Consider the following 17,426-nt stretch of genomic DNA (forward strand, 5'->3'; position numbering starts at 1 on the left):
ATGAAGTCCTGAAGGTTGTTTTTTAAAAGCAGAGAGGGACGTGGGTGGTGCTGTGGGTTAAACCACAGAGCCTAGAACTTGCTGATCAGAAGGTCGGCGGTTTGAATCCCCGCGACGGGGTGAGCTCCCATTGCTCAGTCCCTGCTCCTGCCAACCTAGCAGTTCGAAAGCACATCAGATAGCAAGTAGATAAATAGGTACCGCTCCAGTGGGAAGGTAACGGTGTTTCCGTGCGCTGCTCTGGTTCGCCAGAAGCTGCTTAGTCATGCTGGCCGGATGACCGGAAGCTGTATGCCGGCTCCCTCAGCCAATAAAGCGAGATGAGCCCCGCAACCCCAGAGTCGGCCACGACTGGACCTAATGGTCAGGGGGTCCCTTTACCTTTAATGAGGGAAAAGGTTGGCCCTGCCTATTGCATCCCAATGCTTTTGCCAAACTCTGCAGTAACTTGGGCGCTCCTCTAAGTTCTGCTGCGGTGGGGTGGGCACAGCACCGCCTGAAGCAGGTGCTTCACCCCCTAAGCATAGGCAAGCCAGCTCTGAAGGAGTAACATTCTCCTTCGTAGGTTGATCATGTAATGTGTATCACATTCAGGTAAGATATGTTAATGAGACATATATTCTGCTCGTGAAATCAGAGGAGTGAATTTATTATTTTATGGTGTCAATATTTAGAAGATTGATCATAAGCTAAGCTTCTGCACAAAGGAAACAGAAAATAGCTGAAAGTTAACCACAAAAATTTTGGAATCTGCTTTTCTTCATTACACCTTAATATTCCATACATTTCAGAATATGATATGCTCACAGTCTATATGAGAACTAGAATCTAGTATTCATACAGGTGGGTGGGGTATTATATACCTACCAGTATTTTAACATTTTGATTCTCTTCTTGATAAAAAGACAGTAAATTACAGCCCATTCCATATGTGCTCATACTGTGCATTCATTTTAATATGAGATTTCAGATTACTTCATCTAATATATTGGTTGTTCAATACATGTAATTTTCAGTGTCCTTTAGCATCTGACATGGTGTGCTTTGTAGTACTCTGATTAATACTCTTTGAGCTGGCTTTAGAGGATTAAAGGGTTAAAACAATCTCTTCCTTTTTCTTCCCCCGCTTCCCCCCCCCCCCACACTCCATTTGTGTTCCTTTTGTCCTTCCATTTGTGTTCCTTTCCTCCTTTACAGCTGTGGACATGGATGGAAGACCTGCAGAAGGAGCTCTTGGAAGATGTTTGTGCTGACTCAGTGGATGCTGTTCAAGAACTCATTAAGCAGTTCCAGCAGCAGCAAACAGCTACCCTCGATGCAACCCTCAATGTAATCAAAGAAGGTGAAGATCTAATCCAGCAGCTCAGGTAAGTTCATCACACTGCATCAGAGGCACAATGAACAGAGGCAGGATAACTTAGAATTTAATGTGAGAATTAATCACTGCCCTGCTACGATTCAGAATATTTTATTTTATTGAAACTGCAAGGAATGATTTGTAGAGACTGGTAAAAATAGTCTTAAATCACTTTGAGCCACTGTGTGTAATGGATGAGAAGAACTGTAGATAAGGTAAAGCGAGTATGATTAAATGGTTACTGTATAAATATTTTTGAAGTAGATATTTACAGAATATTGTTAAACTGTTATGAAGTGAGACCTGGTGATTTATTTGCTTACTCCTGCTAGGCATTGTCTGGCAGCTACTGAGGAAAACGCGTAGATTCAAATAACACTGAATGCAATATTTTACTTCCTGTAGGAGTTTTGTGTTTGCATGTGGAGTATTCATATCATCACATAGTGCCTGCTACTGGCAACAGAGTGTCTGCTGTTATCATCATGGTTGTGTGTTTTGCCCCATGAGGTGTTTTAACTCTCTGAATTTTAGTTTTGATTGATGTTTTAGTTTATATCTGTCTGGTTGGTCTGATTTTATGTTTTACTTTCTTTTTGTCTGTTTAAGTAGTACATTGCCCTGAGAACCCCAGCTATAGCATCACTAAGAGGTGATGGATGAATGAAAATAATAAAATAAATAATAAATTATGGTGTGACTCTGCCTGTATTCAGACAGTACTTGTTTCCATTTTCATGACATTTCCTTTCCTGATAATTTATGTGTTTCATGTGATCTTTCATACAATGTAAAAGCCACTCCTAGAAATCAAGCAGAATCTAGTGGAAGTTTAGTGCTAATTTTCATAATTGCTTCCAGAAAAAAATCCGTTTTCAACCCTGTTAACCTGGAATATTAGAGGAGCATTTGTACTGTAATTTTCCTGTGGTTTTCATACATCGTGCCACTGCCATTCATGTGATGAAATTTGGGTATTCCAGCATACAGTGCTTTCTCACCATTTTCATGGCTGGGTCATGGGGGCACAGAAGTGCACATGTGCATAAAGGGTGGCAGTATGGTTGATGGTGTCCACTCTTGCATCACAGCATGCCCACTGTTGTGAATTAAACTTAGCATAACTTCTACCATGTGTTAATGTAAGTCAACTCTTATTCGATTTTAATTAACACAGTGCAGTAACAGAAGCAGTCTCCAGCAATCACCCTCCTGCCATTCAATTTACTTTTTTGCTTTCTGAGAAGTGGATCCACCTTTCATCATGAGGAGTATGTAGTCATCTGACTGCAAGTTCTGACTGGCCATAGACTCCTTGTTATATCCCTGCCTCTATAAGGCAGGAAATTTATAACATGTCTGTAATGGCCGAGTACTTGAATTAATTAACATATAATGTCCAGCTGGCTTTAATTAAATCATACTTTGTGCCAGAGCCAATGTCTTTCAGACATTCTCTTTCATATAACTGGGACCTGCTCAATCTCTCAGGCTGTTCAGTGCTCTTCTTCAGTTCCATGCCACTGATTCCCAAGACTGCTCCAAACTCATGGATGCTTACAGGAGGAGCACTTCCTCAGCCTTAGATGAAACCTACCCTTGCCTCCTTCCCCATCTCACTGCTTCTCAGCCATATTTGCTATTTTTCTCTTTTGGAGTAGTCAGGACCTTGTGGGAAGCACAAAACTGTGTCATCCCAAAAGGAAACTCCCCCCTCCTACTTTTAAACTTTATTGGGACAGGTTTCTATGAATCCAGGGTGGAATCCGATGCAGCCAGGATAAGCCTCAGCTGAAGGTTAGTTGGACCATCCAAGCAGTAAGCAGAGACAGATTAATCTGTCTCTGGTTAACTGCCTGAAATACCATTGCATCCCAGATGTTCACTGTGACTCTGTACTGTTAAGTCACAGTGAAAATCCAGGGAGCTGTTTCTGTTCTATCCTTTTGGGGACAGGTATTTACTGTGTTTCCACCCTCCTTGGCTCCTCCCCAACTTTTCATATTTCTCAGATCTTGTTTACCTACATCAGCCTTCGCCAACATCTGACCTCCAGATGTTTTGGACTGCAGCTCCCCTCCGCACAGCTGTGCTGGCTGGGGCTGATGAAAGCTGTAGCCCAGAACCAGGTTGGCAAAGGCTATCACAAGATCTGTAATGTTGCTATTTGCATGTGAACTTTCCCCCTTCCTGGTGTTTTTGGCTAACCCACTGCATTTCTGAATACCCATCCTAAATTTCCATATAAGGAATTTCTCTGCCTTTTAGACTCTCTGTCACTATCTCTTTACTAGCAGCTAAGTTTATAGTCCAGGCAGTGTGGGTTTGTGTGGCCTCATGCTGAATCAATCACCTTTATCCTTCTGTATTGCTGAATACTGGTGGACCATGTCGCAAAGCCATTATACTTTCTGCCTGCCATTTTGTGCAAATAAACTTCCCCCCATTTGGATTGGTATTTAATTAGTTTTGCCAATTTCCCCCAAATAAGCAAAACAACGTTGGTATTTGCAAAGTAATTGTGTCCATTGCAACAACATCTATGGAGAGTAATTGTCCACAGCAAAAGTGCCCAATGTGATAGATATATGTCATCATGTGTGCATGATAAGAGTTCACATGTCTGTATAGATGCTTGAGTTTTTTTCTTGTTTTGTTCTATTTTAATATCGCTTCTATTTAACTTTTTTTAATGGTTGCAGAAATCTGTAAATATTTAATAAATGAATTAAATTGAAAGGGAGGCCAGTTTCTCACTTTTGATATTGCAGTCAGTGGACAGGAGAACACTAGTGACTGTCAGCACCACCCCAAATTTCCCTTGCAACTGGGCATGAAGGTGGGCGAAAATAAACTATCTTTTCACAAATCATGTGACCCTATCACTAAAAATAGCTGAAATACACTTTTTCAGCTTGTAACTGGGACCCACACAAAATATTAGCAGTGGTATGGCAACTGTTTGCCCTTAGCATTGATCAGCTGGTCAGAAATCATGCCATCGCCCTTGATCCATGCATTATTTCGACATGGTTAAAAAACCCAAAAAAACTACTTGAAATTTGCTCTCACATTCCTATCACTAAGGTATAAATTGGTTCTATTGGTCCTAAGTGTCTTGTTCTGCTGGGGCTACAGGCCCACAATGGAAGTGGTAACAAATACCAGAACCTCTTGCAATCCAGGGTAAAGCAAGACAAAGCAAGGCAAATCAGGACCTTGGGCAGCTCCCACTGGTCCGTGCTGAGTTTAGGAAGATGTCTCAGCAGATATTTTCCTGAAACCCTAAAAAGACTGGCAGAACTTAATATTCCAGTGGCACAACTCTCCCAGGGGAGCTGTTTGCAATATTTAATGGGCCTGCAGCCTGTTCTACAATTGCATGCATGCTGTGTGGGAATCAACCTCAGACTCTGAGGATAATGGAAGAGCCATGTTCTCAGGCCAAGGAAGTGTAGAATTGAGTGCAGAGGGATCCTCCTCAAATCAGAGTCTTCCTTTGGTGAAAACGGGGATCCTGAGGCAGGGGATATAACACCAGGACAATATCATGCAGATGAGAGTTCTGAGTGTCCATGGGTCCCATTAAATTCTATAGAGCAAAGTGAGGGGGATGCAATTAGCAATACTTTGCAGGAAGAAGAACAACCTACTTTGCCCCATACAAAATTAACATCAGCAGGGGCAGACTTGGCCTGCTCAACACACTCCATTAGTGTTTCTTAGTGGTACTCCTACAAGCAATTGTAACAAAATAGATGGTTCTATGCTTCTCCCCTCCCCTCAGATGAATACAAATTTATTGGTGGAAAGTAATATCTCTCTCACACATCTCTTTGCACATATATATATATACACACACACATACATACAGCTGCCAATAATTTTTTTTTTTGGGGGGGTGTGTGTGTGTTGAGTTCATAATGAAACCTGATACCATAGGATAAGTGCATATCTTCTTATTCTGGTGGTGATTTTTTTAAAGTTTTGTTTATCATAGTATTAAAAATGGCAATGTTTGTTAAAGTAATAATTTAATTCACTCTACTTTGAGATATATATTGAAATTATTCAGGTTTTGTTGTTGTTTTGAGCTCCCTGTTGTGACCACATGATAAAGTTTCAGGGTTTTTTAAAAAGTAGGAAATAATGAGAAATATCAAGTTCCTGCATATTAATATACAGTTTATTCTGATGCAATCTAAAAATAGGCAGATACTTGAATGAATTCAGCAAATAGTGTTGTGCACAGCATGCTAGAAGAAGCAGTATTGGTGGGAGAATTGGGCTCACTTGAAATAAAATCAAGGACGATTACTAGTCAGAGTCTTCAAGAAACTTTATGCACCATTCACTCCCTTCTCCTTTCTCTCCAACTCCTTGTTGGTGCCCAGAGGTCATAATGTCACCAGATATGAAAGGATGCATACAATTCACTGTGTAATGCAGGCATTCTGTAATGCAGCCATTCAGCAACTGAACGAGGTGAATCCTGGATAAAACTTCCTCCAACCTTTTCCAGCTATTTTTAGAGCTGAGAATGTTTAATATTCTTTCTTATTACCTTTTTCAACACTGCATTTTTAACCATTCGTCTTTGACTTTACCACAGGGATTCAGCAGTCTCTAATAATAAAACGCCACACAATAGTTCCATCAGCCACATTGAATCTGTCCTCCAGCAGCTTGATGAAGCCCAAGTACAGATGGAAGAGCTCTTTCATGAGAGAAAGATTAAGCTAGACATTTTCCTTCAGCTCCGAATTTTTGAACAGTACACCATTGAGGTAAGGGTTGCACTGAATACTCTGAAAGGGAAGAGCCTTTGAGGAAAATTGGGGTGGGAAGAGGTGGACAATTAATTTTTTTGTTTGTTTTATGATAATGTTTGAAAGTCAATTCCTAGCCTTATATGCATTTATTCAATGTGACCAGAATGTATACTCTGTAGTTTAGCATAGACAGCTCAAGGAGGTGAGCGAAGGTGGATGCTCTTTCAGGAGGGCATTACCTAACCTTGGTGCCACAGAAGAAACATACCTTGTGCCCACCTGTTATCTGTCTCATGGTGAAAGGGCACAGAGCAGGCCCTCCAATACTGACCTCAGCATTGATGGGGACAGCTGTGGATACAAATCAAAACAGAAAGTTGACCTTCAGAGTAATACTGAAAATTACTAGACCTCAAGTAGGGGAAATAACATCAGAAATAAAGGAAAGAACCCAAACCGAATATATACATAATGGGCCTAGTTTTGGCAGTTTGCACTTTAAGAGGGAATTTGTATGTTCAGGTGATAGGACTATACAGTATTAACAAATATTATTGGCAGGGAAGAATAACATGTGCAGGAAAAGAATTTATTATTATTATTATTATTATTCTGAAAATGTTTATCCTTGAAATTACTGAAATAAGCCCCATGGAATCAGGACCCTGTGGGAGCAAGACTACTCTATTCACTTCCCTGCTACGGAAATACTCCTCATGAATCTCAGCATGAATCTTAAGAGCAGCTGTTCTTCATACAATTAATTTAACCCAGCATTTGAACTGTGAAGCATTTAAGGAAGTTTTTGAAATATATATATATATATATATTTATCATTGCCATTAAAGAATGATTTGATTTCAATAGGAACAGAATTTGAGTGGGCACAAGGGTGCTATGTTTCATGCTGGCTGTACGGTACTCAATCAGGATGCATGTGTGTACTCTGTCTTGTCTGTGTCAGGAGAGACATTTAAAAAAGGAAGGAAGAAAAGGAAGGCTTTTATGGCAACGGTACTGTCAGTAACACGCCTCCTGTGAGAGCCTGAATTCTTTTTCCTGCAACTCAAGCCGTTTCTCCATTATTACTATTTTTTATTTATTAAATTTGCATACCACAACCCTCCATCCAAACATCACAGGGCAGTTCACAACATAAAAATACAATATAAAAATGAGAACATAAAATACATTTTAAAAAAGAACAGAAACAAACAGTTGGGGATAGAAGATCTGTAAAAGCAGCCTTCTGAAATCCCATCTCTATGAATTTCTGCCCCAGGTTTAGTGATGCTGATTGAAAGCAGCACTCACGCATTTGCTGTCTACTGTTATTCTGACTTGGATTTCCAAGAACTGTAAATTGTCAATGCTCACATGACACGGCAAGTCGAACTACAGCTTACTGGGACAGAAAGAATGTGTGGGCTCCTGGAGAGTTTGCAGCTGCTTTGTTGTTCCCTAGGCTTTTTTTTTTTTACTATTGCATTTCACTGTCATGGCCCTCACTACCAGATGAAGAACTTGAACTCCCAGGTCACTTTCTTCCAAAGACTTTAATGCTTAAATCAGAGGAGTACATAAGCAAGGCAGTGTTCCATGGTGCAGTAGATGTGCAAGAGGATTAGCTCCAACAAGCAGCATGCCCCCTGCATTTTTCTTTTGAAGGATGGGTGGGCACAGCACTAAGTGCAACAAACAGCAGGGTCTTGAGGCTGGAGAAACAAAGAGGCACTCCTCCAGGTGGATTCAGCTTGCAAGTTCTGTTTATGCTGGCACTCAGCATCTGATTTACCCTCAGTAGCCTCCTCCTCTGAAGGAACCTCATCACTCATAGGAGGAGGTGCCACAACAGAAGGGATCTGACATGGGGTGCCCAGTGGCTCTGGAGCAAAACACTTCTCTGCTAATCTGCCAGGACTCTCCCCTGGATCTTACTCTCCATCCTCCACATTACCAGCTGCTTCTGGATTCTGACACTCCTTGGAGTCCTCCTTCTCACTAATACTTTCCTCAGGGTTGTCCAGCTCTCTGAGCTTCTCCCATTCTTCCTCAGGATCAGACCACCATGACACATCTGTAGGACTCATGTCATGGGCTGAGCTATGTCCTTAGTGTGTTGTCTGTACCTGGACTCATGCTGAAGCTCTTTCCCTACTAACCACAAACAACAGCCAATAACAAACCTTGGCTACAATACATGGTTAGAGGAGTGAATTTGTTGTTGCTGTAGATTGTTGTTGCTTGCTCCGTTCGTCATCGCTTCCCCAACTTACCCTTCCCTTTTACTCCAAGCAACTGTGTACAATAACCCTAGAAACTCCACCAGTGCTCACCAATCAGATACTACTATCCACATGGCGAGAACCAATGAATTCATAAAACAAGAATAGGCCAGGGTTAGCCAACATGGTGCCCTCTAGATTTTGCTGGACTCCAACTCCCATCAGCCCCAGCCAGTATGGCTAATGATCAGGTCAGGGATGATGGTAGGTAGAGTCCAACAACAGTTGGGGAGAATACAATACTGGCTACCCCTGCTGTAGTGTCTCCACTTCATCAGCCCCATTTATTACTTTAGAAATATTTATAAACCACTTAATTAACGAGCTCTCTAAGCAGTGCACATAATAAAATTATAAAGCAGCTAAAATCTACAACCCTATTATATATATACATACATACATACGCACACACACACAGAATAATTATCATTCCATTGAAACCTTGGATAATATAATTAGGCTGCAATCCCCTATGTCCACTTACATGAAGGTAAGCTTCTCGCAAAATATAATTATCCTAAGGAAGATCCATTTATCTTTTCTGTGAATGGCTCTGAGACCTTCAGGTATAGGGTGGTATAATAATAATAATAATAATAATAATAATAATAATAATAATAATAATAATTTTTTCTCATAGGCAGCTAAATTGTACTGATTTTGAGATGTTTGAAAATACCCAATTTGGGCAATTTCTTCAATTACCCACAACTTCCAGTCCAAGGTGATCTTACCTCTAAGATTCTGATATAATAAACATTACATCATTTTGCTTTATGCAATATCATAAACATTATATATCTTTATTTTATGCACTTCTGAAAACATGTCTTGCTTCCAAACACCATTGTATCTTGTATAATAACCAGTTAAATCTGCTGGGCTGTGAAATATAGACTGTAATTACAGAAAAGAACAAAGCAGTTTTAGATTATTTTTCTCAGTAACCATGTTTTTGATGGCTTATAATGCTTATTCTGTATTGCTTGTTTTTACTTTGAAGGTAACAGCTGAGTTAGATGCCTGGAATGAGGACTTGCTAAGGCAAATGAATGATTTCAATACTGAGGACCTGACCCTGGCAGAGCAGCGCCTGCAGAGACACACAGAGCGGAAGCTGGCTATGAACAACATGACCTTTGAGGTCATCCAGCAAGGGCAAGATTTGCACCAGTACATCATGGAAGTCCAAGCTTCAGGCAAGTGACATATATTTATTTTTACTTTCCAGTTTTCTCCCTTAAGGCTCATGTTAGCATGCTTTCACATCTACAAGAGCTATTCTCGAGGAAATAAAACAACCAAGAGAAATTAAGTGAAGCCTAGCACTATCGGAGTACACACGAACACTGAAGCTAGGTAAAGTTCAAATCAGAAAGATGTTTCTGCTGTTCCATACCTGCCCTGTTTCCATGGGATTTGTGCTTAGGAGTAATACAGAGAGCTTATGCAGTTTATACTTCAGCCCAGTTAGTTAACTCTAAACTAACTAACAGCCCAGTTAGTTACACAATGGAGGTAAGGGAATGTTCCTGCCTATCTAGGGGATCTTTTTTCACTTACAACTTCTCCAGCTGCTTAAAGTGCTAGCAGAGGCAATATGAAACATAGCCATCTTGGGAGATGTGGTCTTGTAAACCTGCGGTATTGAAAACTGGATGGAAGTGAAAATCACTAGAAAATCTGGGCCCAAACAAAATAACACCTTCATTACTAAATAAGATAGAATGGCTCTTGAACTTCACATTCAGGGCATGGTAATCTATCCTCCCCTTTGGGAGGAAGGTTCTTTTTAAATGCCAGATACAGCACACATTTGTTATAATTAGCCTGCATATGGTGTTGTGTCCTCAGGACTTTTCCTGCATTTAGTATGCTTGACTTCGCTACATGTCTTTGATCTGGCTGCATTCACAATTTTCAATCACACACACGGCTGGTGTATTTCTGATTGTGATAACTCATCAGTGGCAATCAGTAAAGGGCCTAGGATATCAAAGGGCAGCTGGCTCCCCTGTGATGAATGATTTGGCCTTTCTGTCTTGCCACATGTCAAACAGTTTTAAGCCACATATACAATGACAAAACTGGGATTTCTTAAAATGCTGGTATTAACAGAACTACTTTTTCTGTTGCTTTGAATGTATTGTCTTAGGTAAAATAGTGATTCATTAATGTTTTTGCTGGGTGGATTTATTTTCCTAAATCACAGGGAAATTTTAACTGGGTTTGAATGCAGAACCTTTCTATATACTATGCTTCTTTATGGTCCTTTACTTGGAGTTTGGATCCTAAGAAAACTTTTGGGAGCATGTGGTGGGCAGAGTGTACCTCCTCTTGACTGCAAACCAAGACTCTTGTCCTCAGCATTGAACAAAGCAACACATAAATGATCACATTGAACCCACGAGCCTGAGTTCAGAACATAAAAAAGGTTTATTTTCCTTTGGCTCTGTCTCTTCCTTTTCTGCTATGTGGTGTGAAAGAGAAGTATAATCTTCTCTTATAATGTGCCAAAATCAAAAGGATATTTACTGTGAATTTCAGTAAGTCTGTCCTCTCTCTTTCTCATAAAATCAGTGGTGTACAAGAGACAGAAAGAGTTTTTTCTTCACCTTAATTTTAAAAAGTAATCAGTATTCTTTAGTTAAACATTGCATCCCTGAAAGGCTGAGAGCGATTACTCACTGCAAAACTGTTGCTTCAGACGGCCATGGGGAAGAGAAGCTGCAGCTGGAAGAATAACATTTTGGTAGCTACACAACACATTTCCTATACAGACACCAGCTGCAGATACGTTAGATTTGAGCAACTAGCAAACTGATTTCTTGGTGCTTCACAAGGCATCTGTAAATGTGAATGGGTTTATCTACAATAAATTACCAACAGAAAAGTTCAGGGGGTTGTTACAAGTCACAGCACTTTTCCAGGCTGCCACCTTTTTCCTTTTGTTAGGAGCAGGTCCACTGTTCCATCTGAGGAATTGTTTTTCATTACAGGCATTGAATTGATCTGTGAAAAAGACATTGATCTAGCAACACAAGTGCAAGAACTGCTGGAATTTCTTCATGAGAAGCAACATGAGCTGGAGCTCAATGCTGATCAGACGCACAAGCGGCTGGAGCAGTGCCTTCAGCTCCGACACTTGCAGGCAGAGGTCAAGCAGGTCAGAGCTTTTCACCATTGTCATTAGTCTGTTTTTGTGTTGGCTTAAATGTTTCTGGAACACATGCTGAGCTGCGACATATTGAAAGTGTTAAACTCCCTGGGTGGTATTTAGCTTAGTTTTTTTCTCAAAAACAACATGAATTGGCAGCTTCCAGATATATTTTATTTGAAAAAACTTTTGTTGCTCATTCTATAGGATCTCCACTAGAAAGTAATATCTTGATCTGCTGATGTTGCATGCATAGTTATGTTTCTGATGTAAGCTTGGACTTTGATATCTAATACAGAGGCTGAGATCATGAGAAAGTTTAGTTTTCAAAAGCAGGTTTCTAGACCTCTTTTTGTGTAGGACATATTAAATTGTGCAGTAGACAGTACCACGGGTAACAGCTCAAGTACCCAAAGGAATCTTGAATTGGATCAGGGCATTGGTATTTTGTGTTGCTCATGGTTCTCTTCTGTCCAGCTTTCCATCATTCAACAGCTTGATATGGGTAACAGGCCTGACTGAAGCCCTTCATGCTTGGGAAATTAAGTCTAAAGCTCCTCAATCCATCTAACTGCTTTTGTAAACCAACCTTATATTTATCACTGTGGACAATGGCACTTGAGCCCTTCCCTTTCAGCTTTACATACTTTCTTCCTTATTGTCATTCTGATAAGAAATATTCGGGATGGACTTCTGGCGCTGCCGTCATGGCGAACTGCAGATCCCACGATAGCAGACACCAGCGTTGTAGTTAATTAAGGATAAGCTGGCAGCAATTATCCTTGCAAGCCCCACCCCAGGGTCGGGGGTGGAGCTTTCACTCACGGATCATCCAATAACTGCCTCTCGCTCTGATGGATGGCGGGGCAGGGACACGGACTGCATAGTACTGCATGTATTGGAAACCCCCCAATGCGGTCGCCATGAGCGGAGGTACTTCTGTTTCTTTTAAGATGGATCTGAATTTGGACTTAAGAAACAGATGTGCTCTGGATGAAGGAGAAAGATAACCTGCTAAATGAATCAGCCACTGAGTGCCAATGTTTTGATCTGGAGAGGAGTCTCGTTGTAATTGGATTGCTATGTGAAGTGAAGGGGAAGCCTTTGTTCTCTTTTACATTATATTTGCTTTGCTATGATTCAGCAAGCCTTCACTGAAGAAGAATTAATTAATTGCTAATGGAATAAAATTACTAATGGATTAAAACTATATATGGAATGCAAGAGGGATTCAACAGGAACTATAATTTTCTTTACGGAGTACTGGAAAGAATAGACTTTGTGAAATACTGTGATGATTTGTGACATTGCCTACTAAAGAGGGCTCTAACTCTGATTTATTACGGTTTTGGTGAGACACCAGCTTGTTAGTAGATTGGAAAGGACTAAAGGAGATAAAAACTGGAAGTAAACCAGGAGTCACGGCCGGACTCTGGAATACTTTTGGTTTTAGAAAGGCAAAATGGAAGCTGTGGTGTAATGAGAATTAAGTTCTCAAGGGAGGGGCAATGTTGAAGAGGATTGATTGATTACAACATGGAGGAAAAGAAGAATGTAAACAAATATTTCACACAGAAAACTGCAAGAAATAAATTCCCTTTGCCAGTTAATGGATATGGATTTGCTAAATACGAACGAAAATCATCACACCAGTGGCTGTTAAAATAAAGGATCAAGATCGGAATTGTTGTATTTGGACTAATTAAGAGAATTGGCGCAGGACCAAGGAATAACATCAACTCCTGATAGCCAGAACATGGGAAGTCATCCAAAAATGCTGAATTCAGAACTGATTAATTGGCTCTTTTGATTGTATTATGATTTGGTGTTGTATTAATGTGGCCTCCATTGGATTGTTATTAATAAAAAAATAATAAAAATTATTTATATAAAAAAGAAATATTTGAGGATGGTTAGTATGGACACTTTCAAGATGGAGCAAGCTTGTTTTCTACTGCTCTGGAGGGTAGGAACCAAACCAATGGATTCAAGTTACAAGAAAGGAGATTCCAACTAAACCTCAGGAATAACTTTCTGAAGTAAAGTGCTGTTCATCAGCGAAACAGACTCCCACGAGAGGTGGACTTTCCTTCCTTGGAGGTTTTTAAGCAGAGGTTGACGATGGCCATTTGTCATGTGTGATTTAATTGAGATTCCTACATTGCAGGGGGTCGGACTAGATGACCCTTGGGGTCCCTTCCAATTCTATGATTCTATAGTGCACTTTTCTGAGAAACCATTTCATTGTTTTTAAAGCATACACATAGTTTGGTTGAGATGCATTGTTCTATTTTGCCCAGTAGAATACGTACTCTTCTTATTATGAGCAAGGTTGTCCTAGTAGAACAAGTATTCAGAAAGTACTTTCAGCGAGGTAAAGTACTGAACACAGTTGCTGTGAAACTGCAAATATTCAGACAAATGTTAATAACCCATAGCATTCTCTGATACACAGAAATAGAACATTTTGTTACTGGTACAAAAAAAAAACCATGTTGAGAACTAGACACATGTTACTGCTGAGTGGGGAGCTGGAAGAAGGCAGAGTTTTCTCTCTCTCTCTCTCTCTCTCTCTCTCTCTCTCTCTCTCTGTGTGTGTGTGTGTGTGTGTTTGAAGTAGGTTTCTTTCATTACTTAGCAAACATAACCAGAAAAATGTCTAGAGTTTGTTTCTGGAAATAGAACAGCACTGTACATATGACAGAATGGATTTTATTTTGTCACATGCTGCCTTGAGTGCCTCCTATTGAAGCAAAAAAGTAGTATATAAATGTGTTTAAAATTAATAATAGAATAAATGTTTATGTGTGGCTGCTTGTCTGGGCCAATGGATGTGGGAAATTTGAAGTATCAGGTAAATTGGCAGGATCCACTGATCCATGAATCGTCCAGCAGCCATAAAGTGGTTGTGTGGTTGCTTCATTCAAGTTCCACTTGGTTTCCGTTTGCTATGCACCGCTGCCCAGCCTCATACTTCATAGCTTTCTCAACAAGCTAGTGTGATCATGTGCTCCCAAGCAGTATAAATTCTAGAACACAATGTGAGAACGCTAAAATATCAGCTTTTACTTTATAAAGTGATTTTCAAGCTATCAGCAAATGGTGTTGGTTGTTCAAAACACATCAGAAAATCAGAGGCACTGTGGACAGGGCTTCCAGTAATCAACCAAAGGGGCTCCTCTATTATCTGCACTTTTTCTCCCCATGGTCTTATCACTAGTCAGGAGCACTGCAAAATTTCTTAAACTTCAGGCAATTTTTAAAAATCAGTTGTTGCAGTTTCTAGTGCTTCAAATTCTGAAAGGATTTGTAAGGCCCAAACTTCCATTTTGCTGGCTCTTGCTGCCAATCAGAGACAGTCGTTGAAACTGCCCCTGATGTATCATGACCTTGGCTGGCAACTAAGAGGAGACGGGGAAGCAGAGGAATAGAAACATTTACACACTTGTAACATATTGACAACTAACAGCCTTTTTTGTAACACTGGAGTAATATGATTAGTGTAATACAATCACCTGTTGAAAATGTTTTCACATTTAAAACTATGTTAAAGTTTCCAGACTGTCTTCAGGGGCAGCTCCACATGGAAGACATTACAGTGGTCATAAGACTCTTAGGAAAATCTATGGCACTTGTTTGTATCTGTAACTCATTCTGAACCTTTCCCTTTCTGATTTTAATTCTTATTCTTGCTTGGAAAACTATCTATATACCAATATATATTATCTGCCTTAAAATATTCCCTCAAAATTTCATTTTAAAGGAATTATTGCTTTAAAAGATGCAGAATGAGTCATGTTATTTCCATAGTGTGCTCCAACCATCTACAAACTTGTGCAGAGTAATCTAAAGCCCAAACAAAGTGTGCATGGATTTAGGAGTGAACTTTCAAACTGTTTCAAAAGAGATGTTAACAGCTGTGGTTCATTAGAGTTTCTTTAGAGTTTCTTCAACGTTATTGGGAAGCCTTTCTCACTCCAATGCTTTACAGCAAGCCCATGGTGAAAACACATTTTATTTGTTCAGCTGAATACTTTAAAAGTCAATTGATTATTAACCTGTGAATTATTACAGCTATAGCTTTCCCTGGAAAGAGCTGGGTTTAAATATATCACTGCCCTGTCATAAAGCGGCTGGATTTGGCTTCCTGTGGGATGAGTCATAATCAAAATCACTTAGTGAAATTGGAATTTATATTGATTTTGGCCTGTTGTTCGTTTCCAGTCCAGATCCAAATGGGTTTCCCTTTCACTTTAGAGCACCTGAGACGATGAATGGTCTCAAATCCATTACCAAATTGCCCTTGCTCTTAGGATTAGAGGAAGAGTGTGCTGCTACCAACCAATACCTGGTGCTTACTCAACTCAACTTTTGCTGATACAGTAGAAAGTCTGGAGAGCTCTAGAATGCCTACATGTGGTTGCATTTTAACATAATGGTGCTTGGAGATATCTGAAATTGTTTTTTTTCCCTTCCCTTTCTCATTAGGAAAGTTTTCTGTTTTCAACAGTACATGCCATTGGCTTGGATGTTAAGGCAATGAGTTGAAACTTGGAGTAATTGGATATAAAGGATGTGTAATGTGCATGGGGGCTGACTCTCTCTGTAGAATACTTAATAAAATAGGTGGCTGGTTTTTCACATTCTCTTATGCTAAGACAGAGAGAGATAATTAAGGGTGTGCCTTCTACCATTATCTATCATATCATCTAGTTGTTTGTTTCTCCAAACTGTCCTGCCCAGTAGTTTTCCACTTTCTTCAAATGGAAGACTTTGCTTAGGCTGCCACCAAATATGTCTGTCCCCCCCCCAACTCCCCACACAGCTACTTCTGACTACTCCCAGTTCTGACCCTTTATAGCATCTTCGACTGCTTAGTCTTTCATCTGCAAACCAGATCAAAAGTAGAGGTCTAAGAATACCATGGCGTGAAATATTACAGTACAAAACTGAGGCACTGAAGTGTCAAAAATTAGTGCTTCCTAGAATGTCAGATCAGGGAATAGAGATTCAGCCTGGTTCTGTCTCTGAGCCTGGATGCCCAGATTTCAGCAGTGGCAAGTAGTGGTTTTGCATAGCTGAGACTGGTGCACCTTTGAAATTCCTGCCTAGTCTTCTCCATTAGGCAAATACCTCTTCTTCTTTTTTAAGGCCTTTAACCTGTTGATGTTTTACTTCGGGTTTATTTCTCATCTGTACAAGTTTGTATGTGTTCTCGTTGGTTTTATCTTACTATTACTATTACTATTATCTTACTGGCTGTTCTTTAAAAATTTGTTTTATTGTATTTTTGTTATGATTGTTGTTAGCCACCTTGGATGCTATATGTAGAAAACTGAAATATAAACTGAAATGATGATGATATTGATAAAGTTTTTTTGTCTAAAATTATTTTCCGCCGTAAGTTCCAGGGAGGCATTCTTTTAATATGTAGCTATTTCAGTAGAAATGAGGACCAAACTATGTGTGATGTTTATCACATAGTTTGCCCAAGAGTGTAAACTTCTTCCTGCACAAAGTGCTATAATGGATGGCCAAATCCATATCAGGACCTTGGCATATCAGTTTCCTTTGCTGTCCACCATGGTGTCAGTCTGAATGACGGGTCCCACATCTGCAATACCCATTTTTTGGGGGTATTCAATTTATCTCAGTCAGAATGTCCCCCCCCTATATAAATTGTTGGTGTGGGGGCAGGCAGGGCTTATACAGATCAAGATTGTGGTGAGGGAAGCAAAGAGTTAAAGGGTTTGATCAGACTCCCACACTGGCAATTTATGAAAGCAAAATCTTGAACTCAAGGGCAAAGTATGTCATAAGCATCATGTGTAGTTTGGCCCTTAGATCGGTGCAGA

General features: G+C 40.0%; 1 protein-coding gene across 15 annotated transcripts in view; it reads left to right on the top strand.

Annotated features, from left to right (window-relative positions):
• KALRN (kalirin RhoGEF kinase) overlaps positions 1–17,426 on the top strand; it is a 501,553-nt gene that overhangs the window by 329,155 nt on the left and 154,972 nt on the right. For all 15 annotated transcript variants that reach the window (XM_081188021.1, XM_081188031.1, XM_081188017.1 and 12 more), the window contains 4 exons: positions 1,198–1,367; positions 5,970–6,144; positions 9,418–9,613; positions 11,414–11,580. In XM_081188021.1, coding sequence (XP_081044147.1) covers positions 1,198–1,367; positions 5,970–6,144; positions 9,418–9,613; positions 11,414–11,580 — 708 coding nt within the window. The remainder of the gene's footprint in view (positions 1–1,197; positions 1,368–5,969; positions 6,145–9,417; positions 9,614–11,413; positions 11,581–17,426) is intronic.

The sequence above is a fragment of the Podarcis bocagei genome, assembly GCF_964188305.1.
Source record: "Podarcis bocagei genome assembly, chromosome: 1".
In the NCBI taxonomy this organism is placed as follows: Eukaryota; Metazoa; Chordata; class Lepidosauria; order Squamata; family Lacertidae; genus Podarcis; species Podarcis bocagei.